At 36.7% G+C, this 19,607-nt stretch overlaps 5 protein-coding genes across 7 annotated transcripts; 1 reads left to right on the plus strand and 4 right to left on the minus strand.

Moving 5' to 3' along the window:
• Window positions 1–19: 19 nt before the first annotated feature.
• LOC664530 (protein transport protein Sec61 subunit gamma) lies at window positions 20–905 on the minus strand. Its single transcript, XM_970528.5, has 3 exons — window positions 747–905; window positions 550–647; window positions 20–266 (listed from the first exon to the last, which is right to left on the minus strand). The coding sequence occupies exons 2-3, from the start codon at window positions 641–643 to the stop codon at window positions 154–156; spliced, it is 207 nt and encodes a 68-aa protein (XP_975621.1). The 5' UTR covers window positions 644–647; window positions 747–905; the 3' UTR covers window positions 20–153.
• A 1,646-nt stretch (window positions 906–2,551) lies between these two features.
• LOC664531 (MD2-like 1) lies at window positions 2,552–4,089 on the plus strand. The gene is made up of 4 exons (XM_970529.4): window positions 2,552–2,710; window positions 3,398–3,508; window positions 3,639–3,814; window positions 3,889–4,089. Exons 1-4 carry the CDS (start codon window positions 2,647–2,649, stop codon window positions 3,970–3,972), a joined length of 435 nt encoding a protein of 144 aa, XP_975622.1. The 5' UTR covers window positions 2,552–2,646; the 3' UTR covers window positions 3,973–4,089.
• A 1,749-nt stretch (window positions 4,090–5,838) lies between these two features.
• LOC664533 (serine/threonine/tyrosine-interacting protein) lies at window positions 5,839–7,526 on the minus strand. The gene is made up of 3 exons (XM_970531.4): window positions 7,341–7,526; window positions 6,717–7,126; window positions 5,839–6,663 (listed from the first exon to the last, which is right to left on the minus strand). Exons 1-3 carry the CDS (start codon window positions 7,383–7,385, stop codon window positions 6,366–6,368), a joined length of 753 nt encoding a protein of 250 aa, XP_975624.1. The 5' UTR covers window positions 7,386–7,526; the 3' UTR covers window positions 5,839–6,365.
• A 79-nt stretch (window positions 7,527–7,605) lies between these two features.
• Window positions 7,606–18,102, minus strand: Unc-76 (Uncoordinated 76). 3 transcript variants are annotated; one of them, XM_970533.5, is made up of 7 exons: window positions 17,623–18,102; window positions 9,235–9,340; window positions 8,816–9,089; window positions 8,521–8,768; window positions 8,394–8,469; window positions 8,278–8,343; window positions 7,606–8,226 (listed from the first exon to the last, which is right to left on the minus strand). In XM_970533.5, exons 1-7 carry the CDS (start codon window positions 18,045–18,047, stop codon window positions 8,210–8,212), a joined length of 1,212 nt encoding a protein of 403 aa, XP_975626.3. In that variant the 5' UTR covers window positions 18,048–18,102; the 3' UTR covers window positions 7,606–8,209. The 3 variants fall into 3 exon arrangements, with proteins under 3 accessions (XP_975626.3, XP_015834789.1, XP_015834788.1); XM_015979303.2 differs by lacking the exon at window positions 17,623–18,102 and adding an exon at window positions 9,482–9,500; XM_015979302.2 differs by lacking the exon at window positions 17,623–18,102 and adding an exon at window positions 9,422–9,440.
• LOC103312704 (RUN domain-containing protein 1) lies at window positions 11,447–13,379 on the minus strand. The gene is made up of 2 exons (XM_008194079.3): window positions 11,876–13,379; window positions 11,447–11,812 (listed from the first exon to the last, which is right to left on the minus strand). Exons 1-2 carry the CDS (start codon window positions 12,729–12,731, stop codon window positions 11,484–11,486), a joined length of 1,185 nt encoding a protein of 394 aa, XP_008192301.2. The 5' UTR covers window positions 12,732–13,379; the 3' UTR covers window positions 11,447–11,483.
• Window positions 18,103–19,607: the final 1,505 nt, after the last annotated feature.

The raw sequence follows: 19,607 nt of genomic DNA on the forward strand, positions 1-19,607 counted from the left end.
TTGAAGCAATCAAACACCATTAACCGTAACAATCCATTTATTCCTGATATTTTAGCATGACCGATGGAAATACAAAATTTTCTGTTAGACGTGATAAGTTAAATCTATATAAAAAAAATGATGTCTTATAGATTACAATACAATAAATAGCGTCTATGAACCGACGATGATATTATTGATGGGTATATGGATGAGTTTGACGAAGAAACCTATGAAACCCATAATACAGAACCCGATGGCTGTGGCAATTGCGATTTTTTGGAACTCTGCAACAAAACAGTTTCATAACAATGACATCAACGTTTATTTACAAGCAGTGTACTACACTGCACAAATTTGGGGCACTTCCAATTGGTCCCCATCCAAAAACCCAATACTTCACGTTTTCTTTACATGATGGTAGTTATATTTTGCAAAGAGCAATCAAATCGTAAACATATTGCTGCTAATCTCTTTGGTGCCAATTTAACGGGACACGTGTTACAAAAAATTATTTCAAAAAGCGTTGTACACAAATACAGTTAACACTAATCTAAGGATATAACTCACCCCTCCTGTCGGGTTTTGTGCATCTTTTAACTAATCTAATTGAGTCTTTAGTGAACTGACGTCCTGGCTCAATGAATTTTGTGATTTGATCCATTTTTCTGTAACAAAACAATAATATAACTGCGTCCTATGAAGCCGAATTGGTTACTTTATAAAACTGCACTTAAATTTAACTAATTTGGGGGTGAAATACTCACCTTTAGCTTTGAAAGTTCGAGCTGGAATAACTGTGCTTTCTCACAAAATTTTTCATACGTCAACAACAAAATTGACAGATAGCGAGCCACGATGGCAGGAAAGGTGTGACGTGTCGCCTTTGTTCGGCTACGTCATTTAAACGTGTTCTCGAAGGAAATAAATGTAACAATAAATTTCAAACACCAAGGTTGGGCAATAATAGGGATTGTATTTGTAGTCGTTTTGATACCATTCTACTATTTTTACAAGCTACAGAAAAGGTGCAAATGTAGAACCCGAACGTGGTTAGCGAACACATCTCGAGCACGTAATTTGTTCAACAACAGGATTAACTGAGAACCGATTAAAAATAACAAGAATACGCAATTGTGCTCATTGTCGTAAAATTGGTTATCGCAGCGTATTATTCTGTTAGCCACAAAAATCCAAAAATTAAATTGCCGTGGATGTATGTTTCTCTCAAAGCTAGGGTGTATTTTGTGTTGCCGGGCTCGACAATTTTTAAATTAGTAAACAAAATGCTAGTTTTTACCACGTCTTATCAAAGAAAATTATCAACATTAATAAAAATAAATGTGACGTCTATACATGTTTTTTTCTCAATAGTACACCAAAAGTTTGGCTAACTTGAACAGATTTATTTTTGCTTTTTTTCTGCAAACGTATGAACGATTAAACTGAAATTATTTTACAATTACCACAAATTACTCCGACTGTTTGTAATAAAAAGCTTTAGGCCACCTCGCAGCGGCCATAATGAGCTTCATTATATTCAATAAATTTAATTTTCTGTAAAGCAGTCGAACATAAAATTTTGTATGTAATTCGTATGCAATACAACTTTATTGAAAACGACAAATGGCTCGTCTCATAAAGAATTACATAATGTATACTGTTTTAGATAGTGTACATTTTTATCTTTCTGATTAGGATAAAAAATCAAAAATTAAAGCAAAGAAAAACAAAAAAGTACATAATAAAATAAAATAGTTATAAAAGTCGTTGAGAGTATTAATTTTGGTTTTTAAGAAACACATTTTTGAAAGCTAGCGTGTTTTTCTTAAAAAAAAATTAAATATTTCAAAAACTAAACAAAACCGGTCAAAATCATTAGTTTTAAAAGCTACATCCAAAAATCAAAAAGGGGGTGTTCCATTAAAAAAACAAGTTTTTATTGTAGGAAACAGCCTGTATACTTGCAAATAATTTTAGGTGAGGTAGGGGATTAGGAAAAAAATACTTTTCTAATACTTAAAGTACTATAAGGGACTGTACCTACACGTTAGCACATACTGTATAAATTATTTAATAGAATTTCTATCCGACTATTAGTTGCTTAAACAAATTAAAAATACTTTTAGCAGACTTACCCTGTATTTAATAATATTATTAAATAGTATAATCAGCAAGAGATAAGCTCGAATTGAGAACAAAGCACCCTCGTAAGCAACACCAAAAATAGAACATTATAATACTAAGAATCTAATCACAAATGACCTCTTTACCTCTTATTCCGGTAATGACACTTTGATAGATAATAATTTGTTATTTCAGCTTATTTATATCTGATCACAAGCATGCAAAACGTAAGTTGTCAAATAAATTTTCGCTTTTTAATGTGCTAGTTAGTTTCTTTGCCAAAGTAAACGCCAGCGTCTAGTTTTGTGAAGCAATAAAACAAGACCATAACACAATAAAGCGTAATTTACTTAAATTGTGTGTTTTTTCCTGTCGACCAATTTTTATATACGTATACAGTTGAGTATACGCAGATGCTGTATTTCTGCGGTCAAGCCTTATTTGAATTAGATAATGACATTGTATATCCGCACAGTCGCTCACTAAGAGTCGCCAGTGCACATACTCATTCTGTAGTGTCTAGATCACATTTTTACCAACATGTTGTACAAAGTTGCTATTTTATTGCTCTTCGTGGCTTGCGCCTACGGGTATGAAGACTGCGGTAAGAGCTTCGCCTATTTTTTTTTTCACTATTTCATTACCAAACAAATAAAAATGAAAATTTTGGTGGCTATCTCAAGTCAAAGTTCAGCTCAGTGCACTGAGTACATTTCGAATATTTGGGTTGTTTGTCCCAGTAGATAAAAAATGTTTAATTATAAAAGTCGGGCAAGAAAATGCACTATAATCATTAAAACATGTAAATTCTTGTTGTGGGAAACCTTACAACCGGGTTATATAATTTAATTACAGGTACAGTCAAAATCAAGGTTGCAAATTTTCAGCGATTAATTTTTTGTGATAATTTGGCGCGCTGAAATTTTGTTTACAAATTGTTGGTCATAAATAAATTCAGCTTTTCGTATTAATTACAGCGCACGTGCATGAGTTCGCTATTCAATAATTAAAAAATTGATTTTTAAATGTTCGTAATTACACGTTACGGGATAATTTATTTGCAGGCGTCATTGCGAATTAATTAATATTTTGTATTCATCAGATTCGTGAATTTTTGTGGCTTTGACAATGTAATTGTTCTAATCAGAAATTCCTTTCTGTTGTGCTCGAGGCCGTACACTTTAAGGCCATTGCAACACCAAGTGACTGCAATTAACTGAATCATACTTTTTCTCAAACAATACTTGCTACTGGAATCGCAATAATTAACACACATTGCTATCAATTTCAGGTTCAAAGGACGGATCTGTTGTATCAGTTACGATAGCTAACTGCGATAACGACAAGAAATGTGTGCTCAAGAGAAACACAAACGTCTCTATCGAAATAGCATTCACCACAAGTAAGTATTTTGGTCACATTTTCGCAATGGGACACCGACTGAATTTTTTTGTCTGAAGGTGACCAGAGACGGAAGTGTGATTGATTTACATAATTAATTTTATTTCAATTCACGGTCAGCGGTTTTTCAGATGCCGACTCGGACACCCTCACAGCCGTTGTCCATGGGGTGGTCCTGGGGGTGCCTCTCCCATTTAATCTGCCAAACCCAGACGGGTGCAAGGACTCGGGGGTGAGCTGTCCCCTCAGGGCGGGGCAATCGTACACTTACAAAACCTCCCTGCCTGTTCTTTCGAGCTATCCTAAGGTAAATTTTACCGATCGCGACAGTAAATTAATAACTGTCCGATCAGCGTTATTTAATTGCATCATTTTTTGTAGGTCACAGTCGACGTTCAATGGGAACTCAAAGATAAAGAAGGAAATGACGTGGTCTGCATTCTTATCCCCTCACAAATTAAATAAATAGGTTCTGTTTTTAATTTTTATACCGAAGTACTTGTCAAATGAATCAAGGAACAATAGTTAAGTTGTGATATTGAGTTTGTAGAATGCCGCTCAGCAATAAATCGAACAAAATTATTTCGTTATTTTTACTCTAAAACCCAATAGAACCCAAAAGTGATTGCAAAATTATTGAAAAAATACGAAAATATACAACAGCCGCGCGAGCTCCGCTCGGTTCTTATTTATAAAAATAATTATTAAAATGTTAGTGTTACCTTGTTGCAGACGCAATATTTTTTAATGAAAGGCATGTGTTACAAGATTTGCACGTTTTTGAAGACTAGCATATCGAGAGTGGAGAAAAAATATAAGATTTTTTCAAAAGCTCATTTTTTTTCTTCAAATTTTAATGACAATTACTTAAGTGCTGCATGTCATGAATTTGAATTTAGAATTTACAAAATATTTGAACGCATAAGAAAATGAATGCTACCTCGTTAAAAATCTTTACCTACAAGATAATGTGCTAAAAGTATACAGACTGAACCAAAAGTAAGGCACATAATTAATATCTTTATTAGTCATTTAAAAAAAAAATCCTCGAACAGGTCGATTTTATTTTTTTAAATGCTACATTTTGACATCATAATGATATTTATGATGTCATTCGTTCTTGAGTTGTGATGTAAATGTAAAGAAACATAAAAAGTATTTAATATGAAACGCTCATTTCTGCGTGATTATTAGTTTTTGAGATATGGTAAAAGATACTTTTAGAAGACTCACCTTGTATAAGTTATGTATTATTTCTCCAACATCTTTTTCCTTGTTTTCACTTTCTAACAAAACAAAATTATTGATTGATACGCAAAACGGTCAACAATTTTTTACATATTTTTTAAATAATCGCTCAGTAGTTAAAATGTCGATTCATTTTAAAACCCGAAAAAGTTATTTAATTATCTCGTGAAGCAAGAGACATTAATTTTTAATAAATTCACCTCATTACCAGTTTATTTAAAAAATCGGAGATGCAATAATTAAATGATTTTCGGAGATTAGATTCGCCAATGCCTTATCAAGTCAAAGGTAATTAATTAATTACCGAAATTGTAAACAAAATACTTTATTTGAGTTCACATTTTATTGCTCATTTTTGTGCGTTTGTTTTCACTATGAATATTTATTTTTATGCTTCGTTTAAATTTTACTGCTTTTACTTTGCAAGTTCCATATAACAACAACCAGGCCTTCAATTTTTTACTGTCGAAAATGTATTTCAAACTTTCGTTCATTTTACTTTCGTTGGTTTTTTGTACCTTCGAATACGAAGACTGCGGTTTGTAGATCAACTAAACACATCATTAACGAAACTAGAATTTTTTAGGTTCAAAACCAGACTCACTTTTATCAGTTCGGGTTTCAGACTGTGAAGAAGACCAAATATGCACATTGCAGAAAGGAAAAAATGCATCAATTGAAATTACTTTCACAAGTTGGTAACCAAAATATAACTTAGAATATTTACGAATTTTTTTCAGATGCTGAATCAAACACAGTAAGTGCAAAAGTGTACGGCGTCTTAGCAGGTGTTGTCGAAACTGAGTTCCCCTTTCCGTACCCCAACGCTTGCCTAAATTCTGGACTAACTTGTCCTATCGCAGCCGATGAAACATACACTTATCAGACCACTCTGTTCGTGTACCCAACTTATCCAAATGTATGTTTAAAAATTGTATAGATTGTTAATTGTTTAATTAGATTCCAGTCCATGTCAAGTGGGAGTTGGTGGATGACAACGGTAGTGACATAATTTGTGTATTAATACCAGCAAAAATTAAGTAATGCAGTAATGATGACTTTGTCTGGTTATTAAATAAAAAATTGTAACACTTAACATATTATTTATTTCAGGAACGAAACAAATGTTACAAAAGTATAAAAATAGGCTCTTTAGACTAATTTATCAATTTACAGTTTCATAGAAATAGGCACTATTTTTATGTACATAGCTGGAAAAATACTAATACAGTATAAATATCAGTTTCATGAGGAATCTCTACAGACACTCATTGGATTATGCAGGTTATAAAACTAGTTTAATTGTGCTCCACACAATTCCTCCAACGCTAATTCATTAAATTAACCAATTGAGTCATTCAATACAAAATTAAACAACGCAACGTTTGACTAGTTCTGAGTATTGGTGGAGAAATTTCACTTGAAACTTGAAATCTCCCTTTGTAAGTAATCAAGACGGAATTTATCAAATAAACGCAATGGCACTCTGAAGAAAAATTTCCAAAGGATAAACGAACAACAAAAATAAAAACTTCAACATATTAAACTTACGGAACTTAAGTAAAAACAACATAACAAAAATTCTAACAGAAGCAAGAGATTCAACAGTTTTAACTTTTCTTCATCATCCACAGTTTATACAAGTGGTTGGAAAAGTCCGGTTGGCAGTTAATGACGTGGTTATTGTTATCGGAAATCGGACTTGGAGGCGGTTGGATGAGATCATAGTCTATACTTTCGCAAAGCTGCTCGGACTTACGTTTCTGGCGTTTGTTATCGTTCGAAGTCTCGCCCTTTTCCAGAGTTTGTCGCGCTTTATAAATCGGCTCATACTCAATCAATTGTGCTAAAAAACCCTCGTTCGGATGAATGCACCCTCGTCGTTGTTTCACACACTCAATAGCCTCCCTTTAAACACAACAACGCAAATAAATCAGAATCAACTCGACCAGTATCCATACTTGCTACTCAATCCATACTTTTCCATAATGTACGCTAGGACTAAAGTGGCGCTGCGGGAAATGCCGTTGTTGCCGTGCACCAACACCTTGCCGTTCCGCTGAAACGCCTCGTCAATGAATTGCCTCACAGTGGGAAAGAACCGGATGATGTTTTCGGTGGCTGTGTCCGCTATGTTTAGAGTTAAATACGTTATAGAGAGATCATTGATTTGGGGCTTGATGTACTGGGCTTCTATGTCCTGTCGGACGCAAATTATGTGCGAAATGCCGTGGTCTCGGAGTGTCTTTAGGCAGTGCTTTTGAGCAGAGGAGTACGGACCCAGGAACAGCCCCGGGACGATTTCTTGCATATTTCTCCTCATGGTGTACGTCCATTCGCTACATTGCAGCGTGGGCATCTCGTGCATCGGCTACCAAACACAAGTACTTCATATTTTTAGCTCAATAAGTGGCAAATGACAAGTGGGGGTTAGGTTTTATCTCTGGGCGCCAAATGGAAAAGAACCGAAATTACAACTACCCATGCATTAAATGTGTTGTTTTGCCCGAATTTTAACAATTTACGGTAACAAGAGTTGGATATTTGGGAGGGAAAGACGGAATTTAGCGAAAAAATGAACTAACCTCATCTTGTTGAAATTTCACTGAACTGGAGTTAACGTCCAACATGGTGTGAATTCCACACGATATTTAGACAACACTTGGTTAATACTTTATCACAATTATGGCATATTAATCCTTCGTTAAATATTAATTTAGAAATTAATTAATTTCTATGTGCAGTAATGGAGTAGCATCTTCTGCTCACTTCGGACAAAGTCGGTTGTTTTCGGTGGGGCGCGCATGCGCGCCTTTAATCTATAGACTTGGCGCCAGAAATAAAAAACAGTTTTCTACAATAAAGGTTTATTCAGACCAAAACATTGAAATCGAAATAAAAAAATACAGCCAGATTGTATCAATTTGCAAGACTCTGCCATAAAGCACTCGTTACCTTTACGACCTACAAAAATATGCAAGAAACGTGATTTTGAATTGCAAAGGTTTATTTGATTGAGATCTACAGTAATATTATCAACGGCTGGCTCTGAAACAGGTAACATTTAAGACATTAAATGTTAAATTCACCTAATTTAACCTTATATTACTTTCATCAGCGAAAACGCAAGTCGGGCAAGAATAAAACTCGTAGCTAATATCACTTTGTACAAAAATATCAGTAAAATTAAAACGAGTGCATATTGCACGAACTGTAGCAAAGATGTGCATAATACTTATTAATAGTTCACATTTAATTGTTACTTTACAATTACATAATTAGACTAGAATGTTCAAGCAAAATATATACACATCACTTAAAAAAATATACAGAGGAACAATATTAACAACCAGGAAATAAATTAATATTGCAACTGAAATCTGTGCTATGTCAAGCCTAGACTAAATATATTTAAGCTAGATTTTGGGTTCTCATCTGTGCTTCCTTGACTACTTTACGTCGGACATATAACTGGAACAATAAAAACGGCTTAAAATAGGAACACTCGTTTATTGCCCTCACCTTTTAGGATATAGTCCGTTAATAAAGTGGGAACTGTGGGGCTGTCTTCATTTATGGCTTTCAAAACTACAACAAACAAATTAATCGAAACGAAATTGCTTAATCGAATTAGTCACTTTTAATCAGGACTTGTAACGTTTGATTATCCGGTGGTCCGCTATCTAAATGGTACGGAATGACAGTGGTTAAATACTGCAAAAGAAAGCAACAATAACACTAATTTGGTCAAATCCCAGTTCGTACTTTCGGGTCCAGTCCGCTGGGAGTCTTGGACGCATTTTTTAAACTCCGCTTCTTCTCAACATGGTATTGTCTACGTTTATTTTGAACGGCAAGAAGTAGGGAAATAAAAGTGTTCTTCAGCTCCTTCTCGTACTCCAACTCGTCTCTGAGGGCCAACTCCGAGATAAGCGTTTCGGAAAATTCCCTAATTAAAACCTCTAGTTCCAGAAATAATTCATTTAACTGCGACAGACTCAAGTCGCGTAATTCTACAACAGGGAAATGAGACCAAGTTTGGGAAAAATGTACCACGCACTGTCTTCATACAACGGCGAGCTTAAAACCTCCTTCGCCTTTTCCAGCGTCTCATTCGTCTCAATTATGGAGTCCCTGGATCCCGGAGAGCCGTCTAGCGAACACGTCTCCTCCTGCATCATGTCGTCAATCTCCTGGATGACTTCGTCTGCGGTCTTAAGCGGCTCGGTGTCTTGGTGCAAACCGCCCAGGATGAGGGCGTGCATGTCTAAATCACTGGCGACAGCCTCGTCCTCTGAACTTAATTCCAAGTCGTCGTCGGGCGTTGTGGCTTCCTTCAAACAGCGCGAGATTAAAGCAATGAATCTAAATTAGTGCGTGACGTCGCAAAATATGCGAAAACGCTTAGAGAGCTTCCTCTAATTGGGAGGATTGTACCAAATGTCGCTCATTCCGATAAAATTTGATTAAATGAGTTACCTTCTCGTTTAAATTGAGAGCTGGCATGTGCAGTTTCCTGGCATATGATTTGGACCAGTCAATGGGCAGTATGTTGCCGAAGTTTCCCGTTATGGTCCACCACATTCTGAAAGAACGACTCGTTAGTCTTGACCTCATACGGGAGACAATTTGTGTAATAAAAAGAGTGATGTAACCATTTGCATACGGCCTTGCTGGGAGCCGTTCCGACCCACATGCTAGGGGTTTTGGCTTCAGAAAAACTCACTTATGACGCAACTTTTGCAAGTTTGTTTATTTTAGTTATAGTAATTGGTAGCCAACGGTTTTAATTAAAACACAGTGCTTCAATTCGTAAAAATGATGGCTCCATCTTCGGGTTATCGCGCATTAATAATAATCTCTGACGGAATTTTTCACCACCGTGGTTTATACTAATAAATCTTTACGAGAAAAGCTGTAAAATTACACATTTCGGAAGCTTAAGGTCACCGCAAGCTCAGGAATGTTTGTAATTGTAATTTTTAAATAAGCTGACATTGGTGTTTCGCTCCCAGTGTAAACAATATTTCACAAACTTACGACTACATCAATTCACACCTAATTTGTCGTGAAATGTTTGGAAACATTTAAGTACGCACTTGACGAAATTGCTTCTTTTAGGTCAAGAAATATTAAAAAATTGTCGTGCTATCGCGTGAACATGAAAGTGGGAAGTTGGCATTTATCGACACGAAATGAGATCTAATCAAATGTAAATAATAAGCTATTGGGCTATTTTAGTCCTGCTATTTCGTATTTCTGCAAGTTAGTGACGTGCGAAATGATTTATGCGGGTTGAACAAATAGAGACACCCCCCGAGCTATGTTTAGTCCCCCGTTTCCAATTACAGAGCTAATGAATTTATAGTTTTCGAAAATAACGAAACTGTAGCCCTTTATCTGTGCTGCGAATCTTGAGGGGGTGTAGCGTGTGAAGCAGTGGGCGAGAAGCGGAAATGAAAGAAAACAGGAAGAAAAAACGGAGATAATCTGAAATGCTAAAACAACCGCTTGTTTATTTGTGTATTAGCACAGAATGCGATATAAATCTTTGTACGTTCCGGTGAAAACTTAAAAAAATGCAAATAATTCGATGGCTTATAATATGAAACACTCGCGTCGTTAAAAATTTAATTCCTTTCCTGTTTATCCTCCATAAAAATAGCTTGAACAAGAAATATCCGACACTGCGAAACGAAAGGTCAACAAAAGTGGATCATTGCACCAAAATTGCAGAAAACACCGCAGTGCGTTTTAATTGGAATCATCACCCAGTCAAGCCCCATTCATTGCCCAACAAACCAAATCGAAGAAGAAATTGCATTTGCCAGCCTTGAATTTAATGCACGTTCCCAAACCTCGCTATTTTTACCCCGTGAATAATCGAGAACGTTTCAAACACGCAAGATTCAATTACGGTATTACACGAGAGCCGCTCTGGAACAGGTTTCCGACAATAAACGCATCTGAGGAGAATGCAGACCCCACAAGAAATGACCAAGGTAAGCAGGGCCGGAGTCCTCCAAATTGTTCCATCCCTCGACAAGTCACCAAGCGATCAATAGGAGGTGAATGAAACGAACCAGGTACGTATACAAAATAAATTATGCAGGTAACAATGGGTTTGCTTCCTTTGTATCGGCGCTGCTGAGCAGGTGCTGTTTTTGAAGGTTGAGGGAGCAAATTTGCAAAATCGCCAACAGGTGCACAGCGCTGATTTTTCTTTAGTGCGAGAGGGAGGAACGTCCAACTTTATTATTAATGCGAGATTTTACGGCTGTGATAAATCACCGAGGATGCAATGATAATGAACCCGAGCTTGCTGATGCTGTTGCTGAGAGAAAGTCGGAAAGAATCGGTCATTTTTCTCGCAATGTATTGTCAACGTGTCTCGCTATAAATCCTCGTAGGTGGAGCATAATTGTGATTAATACTTTCATTTGAGGTCAAATAACAAGATTTTTCCTCTTACAATTTTGGATCAAAGTCTGGATCATAAAAATAGCAATTACGTGATATGAGCTTAAAACTTTCATTTTCTTAATGCTAGGTGCTACAGTTGTTATGTAACGATCCAGTTGCAATCACCATGTATGGTGGAGGTTACGCACAACCTGTCTCACATTTCGCCGGCCAGTTAACATTTTTCTGTTTTTCGCAGCTGAATAAAAATAAACTCACGCAACACGAATTGCGCAACTTAACTATTTATTGTCGAATTTTTACAACTAGCTAAAAACGTTATCCTCAATTTGGAACTTTCGCACGTCCAAATCAACCGGGAGATCAAACTTGAGCGGTGTCAGAGCCTCCAAACTCCTCAGACTGTCTTGGTATCCGGTCGTGGCAACGTAGCTCCACGGATAATAAAATGTTTCGATAACCCGCCGACAGTGGAAGATTAAATTTAACCAGGGCACAAGTCTTTTGGCATTTAGAGCCGCACAAACGAAGGCTCTAAAGTGCGAATCGTGGCTCCTTTTGTACCGCGAATGCGTCGAAATGATCTCTTCGACGGCGCACAGTAAATTTTTCTTGCTAGTTTTGGGTGAAACACCTGCAATTGCAAGATTGAAACTTCGCGATAACTTCTGAACCGTTGACGAGTTGTATTCATCACCTCTTTTAAAATGGTAGTAAAACAGGATGATGTCCCAGCCATGTGTTGCCTGATGCGACAGACAACCCAGGAACGGGTGGGACTTTGTCCCGTGCTCCATCAAGTCTTTGATACTCGTGGCCAAATTACTCCGAACGATTGTCGTGATTTTGTGCGCGTTTTCATTACTGTGCAACGTTTTCTTCAAGTCGATTATGGCAAGCTCGAGCCTGGCTCTCAGATCAGCCCATTGGTTGATCCGGTCCGAGGCGAAGCAATTCGAACCCCAAGTAAACTGTAGCAAGGCAAACATTTGCAAAAACGCAAAAATCCGATCGATGGCTTCGACGAGAAACGACCCGAAGCTTTTCCTACTCCGTTTACACACACATTTAGTATCCACGTTCCTTAAATATTGAATAAACCGTTCCAAATCAACTATCTGCGTCTTAAGTTGTTGCTCCAAATTTTCCTTTAGCCGTACATGTTCCACTAATTCGTTCCAGTCAAACTCTTTTAATCGTCTCAACTGTGATTTCAACCGTCCCAACAAAATTTTCTGTTGCTCGCGCCGCTTTTTGACCGTTTCCAGCAACGCGTCACCGAGGCTATCAGTACTATCCCGGAGATTTACATCAGTGAACGCAAACTCCTCCAGCGATTTTAACAACTCTTCTTGGTCCTCGAACGGCGCGTCGACGACTTGCCGCAGCCGGAACTGGACTTGGGCGAAGTACGTCGTTAAAGTAAATAGCGAAGTCTGGAGGAAGTCTTTCTCGTTTTCCAAACACACACATTTGCTGCATCCACTATTTCGAACAATTTCGCTTTTGCGGTCATCGGACGCGCCGAGAGGCTCCAACCGTTCACCCTGCATGAGTCAAGCGCAAATTTTGAATGCGGTTCGACATACTGTCAAGATGACACTATTGGCCATTAAACAGGTGGCTTTAGTGGTGTAATTAGCCTCATTTGACGTAAGCACAGAGCCAGTTTGGTTCAAACAAGGCACGCGATGTGCCCACGAACATGCACAACTGAAATCGATAACACCCTCGGTCAAAAAACTCACAAGTTTAATTACTTGGAGAGAATTAGGATGAGGGTCATGAATAACAGATAGGGTTTCCAGAAGTGACCGCAACTTTGCTGTTTGGGGCCAAAGTAATGAATTTGTAACGAGAGATCTTCGCTTCCTTCAGGACGATAAATTACTAAATCTAATAAACCTAGTGGGTTTTTGAGCAGAGATGCAGCCAAACCGTCCGATAAAATTATAAACCATGAAGCATTATTGTTGACAGTTGATGCAGAATGCTCACGGGTGATGATTTGACGAACTCGCTCTGGTAGTTAGTTTTGCTTCCACGTTTTTACATAATTCGGAAGTAAAATTACCGTTGGGGGCGCCACTGAGCTAGGTCGAAAACAGTAACCATAAATGGCGGGAAAATGTTTATTCGGATATTTTGAGCATTGTACGAATTTTGGGGCTTCACAATTATTACATTGCCTATGCGGAATGATTATTGCATCTTTGATGCAAGAAACTTATGTTGACAAATGAGAGATGACGAGGAAAACACGAATAACGAATGACTGTTTGGCTCACTTTCTTTATTGTAAAATTATTAAAAATACATTGAAAAGCCTACCTTTTGGCATAATTTACGTTTAAATGTATCAGCAGTTGTTAATCTTTATTGAAGTTTTGTAGATTTACCGCAGCATTTCATGATTTTTTCAGTGGAAAATTCTAACCTAAAATTCATAACACTTCACTAATTTATTGGTTTCTTGAGCCAAACTTTGTGTTCGCTGTGATCCATTACCTATAATCTTTAATTAGACAACTGTTTGATAACACTTTGTAATCAAAATTTAAATATTTTTCACTTTTTATCCACTTTCAAGTTCCAACAATAAACACTTTATACCACGAAAAACTACAGAACCAAAGTCAACGCTAGTATTTACCACCACGTACTTTTAAACTAATTCTTTCTATTGTAAGTAATTAACACTATACACGCAAAATTGTTGAACAGTTCATTAAATGTCAGTTAAATGTGGCATTACGAAAATTTCTTTACTGTTTTCGACATAGTTCAAAAGTCATCACCAGAGGGCGTCTAGTTAATTTTATTTCCGAATAGGATGTTTGCTTATCTGGTGAGATCTCACTATCAGATTGAAGTAAAAATAAATCACCCTAATTTAGTCCTGACGTAATAGGTGAGGACACAAATAAACATTAAATAATAAACAAATTGTTTTGGATAATGCCATTGACACTATTCCCAATTCCATATCGTTCCACTTTTTTATCATTTTATGTATTTTGGTCACAGTTTATGGATTTGTTGTTGACAAGAAAGTCACTAAAAGGCCATTTTCATGCCGAGGCCGCATTTGTGTTCGCATGAAATAAAGCAACAAATATCGACCATTTCAATAAATTACTGTTCTAAACAAACACACTTTAATTACCACCAAGTCATCGTACTTTATGAGTAATAAATATGGGCAAGTATATTGCATCTGATGCGTCCGCACGTTGGTAATTAATTAAGTGGTCGAACATTTTGATCAGAGAAAGCAACCTCGTTCGTATGTTTTGTTACATCGCAAAATTATTGCTCAGAAAACGGAAACATAAAGCGTCTCCCGCTGAATACTGGGTGTGCTTAGTGAAAGATAAAAGAGGCCGAAAAGGCAATAAAGATAATTTCTAACATTTGATGCTTAAGTTTCGGTGGAATGTTTTTGTTTTGTGACAAAACAATCAATAACAATATGTGTAACAGTTTAGACGAAATGTACTGACGTAAAAACTCAAACAATGTTGCGGTTGTGGTCTGATGATACACAAGTAAATCATTGGGAAAAATTGTGTCGCAAATATTTACGTAAAACTCATTTATTCATTTCTTTGATAATTGATAACGACCACTTACGTGGTTACAGGAAGTAGTAAATAGCACCGGCGGTGTAAAAATCATTTTTAAAAGAGATAAATTACGTTAAATAACCGCAAAGACTGGCGTTCCCACGTAGTCATTTATTAGCCTTAGAACCTTTCGATGGGTGGTAATATTAAGTCATTTTAATTACTCTTATTATTAACAATAAATTCTTCCTTCGCTGGCACATAGCGTGTGTTATGTGTACAAAACTTCCCCATTCCGTGCTGTTTTATAACAATGGTCTTATCTTCCTTCGGCACAAAGATCCTACTGTTTATACCCTCCGGGTGGAATTCTAAATCTCGTCTCTTGAACATTCCTCGTGCAATTTATATGTATGTGTTTCCCGCAAAGTGTAAACGTCACGCACTACCAACAAAGACACTGAAAAGACTTCATAAATGTCAGTCTTACAACCTTTCGTTGAGATAAACACGGATTATGTCAAACGATCTGAACAATCCAGGTCTGAAAGATCTGTTTGTAGGTCAGGGAAGCTGTAACTTTCAGTCCACGGCTAGACTTTACCGTTTTATTCTCAAATTTTGTCTTACACGAAGCGATGCCATCTGGTTTATTGGCAGCGGCGATAAATCAGCTCGGTCTGTGCAGAAAATCGCTCGAATTTGACAAATTTCTTGTGGGTGATGTTGTGGGCGATTGTTACACGAAACGTTTTATTACCCCAGACTGTCAAAAAAAATTGCCGATTAATTTACGAGCACTTATTTACCTATATTTCTCAAGTTTTCAAAGAAGGCAAAAGCAAACGCAAACAGATAAGAAAGTTAAATGAACCAAACGTTTCCGACGTTGTTTTAAGGCACCTCATCAAATATGCAAGTACAACATTTATTCAGACTGACAACAAACGCAATTTTTCGTAAACATAACATTGTTGGAGTGAAATTTTTCCCGAGAGGCAGGTTTCACAGGCGGTGACGATTAATTGAAATTCGTAGCTGCACTGCTCGAATTTCTTTAGAAAGTGCCACTTCAAACTGCTTAATTAGGTTTATTGACGTGCTGATGCGTTCTGGGTGGAAATTTGTATTTTCAGATAATACTCGTAATATTATTATTATTATTTATTAGACAAGGTGAAAAAATTAACACAAAGAAAATAACAAAAATTATGACAGTGAACATAAAAATTCGTCAACGGAATAAAATCCGTTGTCATGAAGCAGTTTTAAAAATTCTTTTTTAAACATCTTGCGTTCTTTAGTATGTTTCCATTTGTATACTGACCTCACATTATAATATTTCCAATTTTTGTAATAATAATATCAGTATTTATGATTTTAAAGTGTACCAATAAACAAAATAACGTAAAGTATACCTGGATAACTGGTCTTTAAAACACTTGCACTATTTCGAGCACTCCGGGTACGCCGTCGTGCTCGAAAAATTGCTCGTGTTTTAAAGACATACTTCAATTTTTTTATATTATTTATATCTTTTGCAATAACTGTTTATACCATTATAATAAAAACAACATTTCAATTTTTCTGGCGAGACAAGATAACGAAAGCTTGATTGAAGATTGAAAGAGCTGAGACCTGAGACATTTTTAAGCGGCATTTAATCGAACTTTGTTCTTTATGCGACATAAACCCAGAAAATTGGCTTTTCGCTCGCTACAACTTCACCCTTTCGAGGCATTTTCCACGTAATTACCCGATGTTTCGTTGACATACATACTTGGGTCTTGTAACTTGTCCTAAATGAAGTTTGCGCATCGGTGTCCTCGGTGCCTGTCTCGCTTTTGACGTCACGAGCTTTATATTAGAGCTTCCTGCACAAATTGGTCACAGTGACCCAACTGTGGGGCCCTTTCTCATGCTAATGACTTTTTACAAATGTACCCCCGCATTGGTGAATCACAGCAGTAATTTCATGCAAACGCAAACGGAGAATAGCAATTTTTCTAAAGCGGAAACTCTTGCTCAATTAACGGAAATGTGCAAAACTGAGTACGAATGAAGTGACCAAACGCTTTGTTTTCATGTGGTATTATTGACCGGTGGGTTTAAGTCAGGGACGTCGCGACGCCGCGGCGTCGGTGACTCAAACCAGGGACTGATTTTCCAGTCCTTAAATAAGCGATTTTCCGGCGTTCATTCTCAAGCATTCCTAAAGTGGACATTTTGACATTACGTTCGAGGGATGAAAGGGTGCAACACACCACCCTGACTTGTATTGATTTTCATCCCTTGATAGTACGCACGCGTAGATTGACTGAGTTTGTTGCCAATTTTACCAAAATATTGTGGACATGTTATTTGATTGATTTTCTTAATCAGATGTTGTCCTTGCTGGACATGGGGGCGTTCCGATAAGTTGGACAAACGTAGCTTTGTTTTGACAATATTGTCAAGAAATGACTTCCTCATATGTTCATCAGCTTGGGAACATTTTTTGTGAATTGTGGGTCGAAAGTGAGTCATTTTACCGACTCCTACGACTCCATTTAGCTTCATTTCAATGCTAAAAGTGACATATTCTCATTTGTCTGGAATATGGAGCATCACGTTTATTTTGATCCAAGTAGCGCGCAGATAACACCGGATGATTCATTTTTTCGACTAAATCAATTGTGGGGAAAATGCGGTGTTATTTCGGAACACCTTGACGGATTCCAACCGCGTTTTCCAGTCTTTAAATAACTCCCTGGTGCAATTAAACCCTTGTCTATTAACCGCGTGTTAACAGTAAAATCCAAAGTAAACATACAGTTATAGGTACTCAAAAATCACCATAAATCATTCGGGTAATACCTTGGTGAAAAAACGCACTTACTGGCATTCGTTCATGATCTCCTCCTGCGTCCGGACCTGGACGGGGGCCAACTTCTCCACCGACTCCTCGTAGTTGCCGAAGCACTTGGTGATTTTTTCATCGAACGTGTTAACGAGGTCCTCAAGCGAGCCCGAGAAAGTTTCGGTGAAGTTGTCGGCCACCGAGGCCGTTTCACCGTTTTTCAAAATCACGTTTTTTGGCGGCAAGGTTTCGGTGTTTGAATTGTTGAGGATGTCCTCATTGAAATCGTTCAGGACGTCGTTGATGTCTTTGATTTTTTTGTTCAGGTTGATGTTGTTCAGTTCGTTCTCGTTTTTTATGGTGGCGTTTTGAAACTCGGTCGAACCCCATTCATCCGATTCCTCGAATTGGGCCAGTGGTGCTTCAAATTTTAGTTCGGCCATTTTTGTGGCCAAATCCCGCATCGCGAAACACCACTCCACACTCACAGCCTGCACAACACTGCGGGAAACCCACGACGCCGCTGTCGAAGCTCGAGCAGAGATGGGCGCGGGTCGTGATACAGTAAAACCACGAGAACTCGAACACATATTTATTGCAAGGGGCTCTAGACGTCGATTGTTTACATTACGTATTACAGTTTGGAAATTAAAATGTGTAAACAACTGAAAATATATTCTGAGCGTTTGTGTGAAAAGAATGTTGTAACTTTATATAAAAAATAATAAACAAAATTCAACTTTTTTTTGAATATTTTTTTTTGTTTTTGTATCCTCAATTATTCTTAGCTTCTCTATAGAAAGAAAATAAAACTTGCAAAAGCTTCGAATAAAACAGCATCCGACAGCTTGGTCGGATGGTAGAGGTTTCACTATATTTTAAGTTGGTTTGTAGGAAATTTTCACTATTTTGCTATTTTTTAAATTCGAACTAATATTGCAAAGGGTCTAGAAAACGATTGTTTGCAATATCGAAACTGAAAAAAACATACAGTTTCAACTTCATATAAGAAATTATAAACAAAAATCAATTTTTTTTAAAAACGTATTTTTTTTTGTAAAATTTCTTAATTATTCTTAGTGTTCCTATAGAAAAAAAAATGATAAGATTTCTAAAAGGTTCGAATAAAACAGCATGGTCGCATTGTAGAGGTTTCACTGTATTTTAAATTGAATCAGAGGGAATTTTCGCTCAATACACTGATAAGGTGTAAGTAAACCGCGACAATAGTTAAAAAAATTGAAATAGTGCGCACTAATCTAATCGAAATCGCCTGACAACAATAAACTCTGAATTATTACATATTTCATTAACAAAAGATAATAAAGTTTCTAGAAAGATTTTTATGCTTTCATTGTTCCCTCTCAGATTATTGACATTTGAAAGTTGGATAATTTCCGATCCGACTAATTTGCTTTTAAATATTCAAATGAAATTATAAGAAAGTTGCAAAAAAAGTGAGTAGTTATTTGGATGATTTGGTCCGAAACCGGGGTTACTGTCTCTTCGTGGTCCCGTTATTAATCTTTTTATAAAATATGCGATTTATGTAACTGTTGTACTCATCTCTATATCAAAGATGCGTGTGATTCCGGTGCGCATCAGTACAGCATCAACACTGGACCAGTTGAGATAAATATTGCTTGCGTCTTAAAACTTGATTTTTTTAAACATTTACTTTATTTTTTCTGACATTGTTTATCAGTGAATTCCTCAAGACAGATATTTGTGGATAAATCGGCCAATGAACCATTATTAGGTGTTATGTTATGCAATTTGCGTTATTGATTCTGTATTATTGGTTGCCTATTTATTTCAATTGAAATAAAAAAAAAAGTTATTGATGCATAAATAACATTTAAAAAATAAAACCACAGACACTTTTTGTTATAAGTTCGTCCTGGAATGTGTATACAAAAGTTGCTTATTCGTCCGATTCTGCAAAGTGGGGTAATGTGAGACATGACAAGGATACAAATGAAACTAACTTGAATTGCATATAATGATCAAAATAAAGGCTATGT

The sequence above is a fragment of the Tribolium castaneum genome, chromosome 9, assembly GCF_031307605.1.
Source record: "Tribolium castaneum strain GA2 chromosome 9, icTriCast1.1, whole genome shotgun sequence".
NCBI lineage: Eukaryota > Metazoa > Arthropoda > Insecta > Coleoptera > Tenebrionidae > Tribolium > Tribolium castaneum.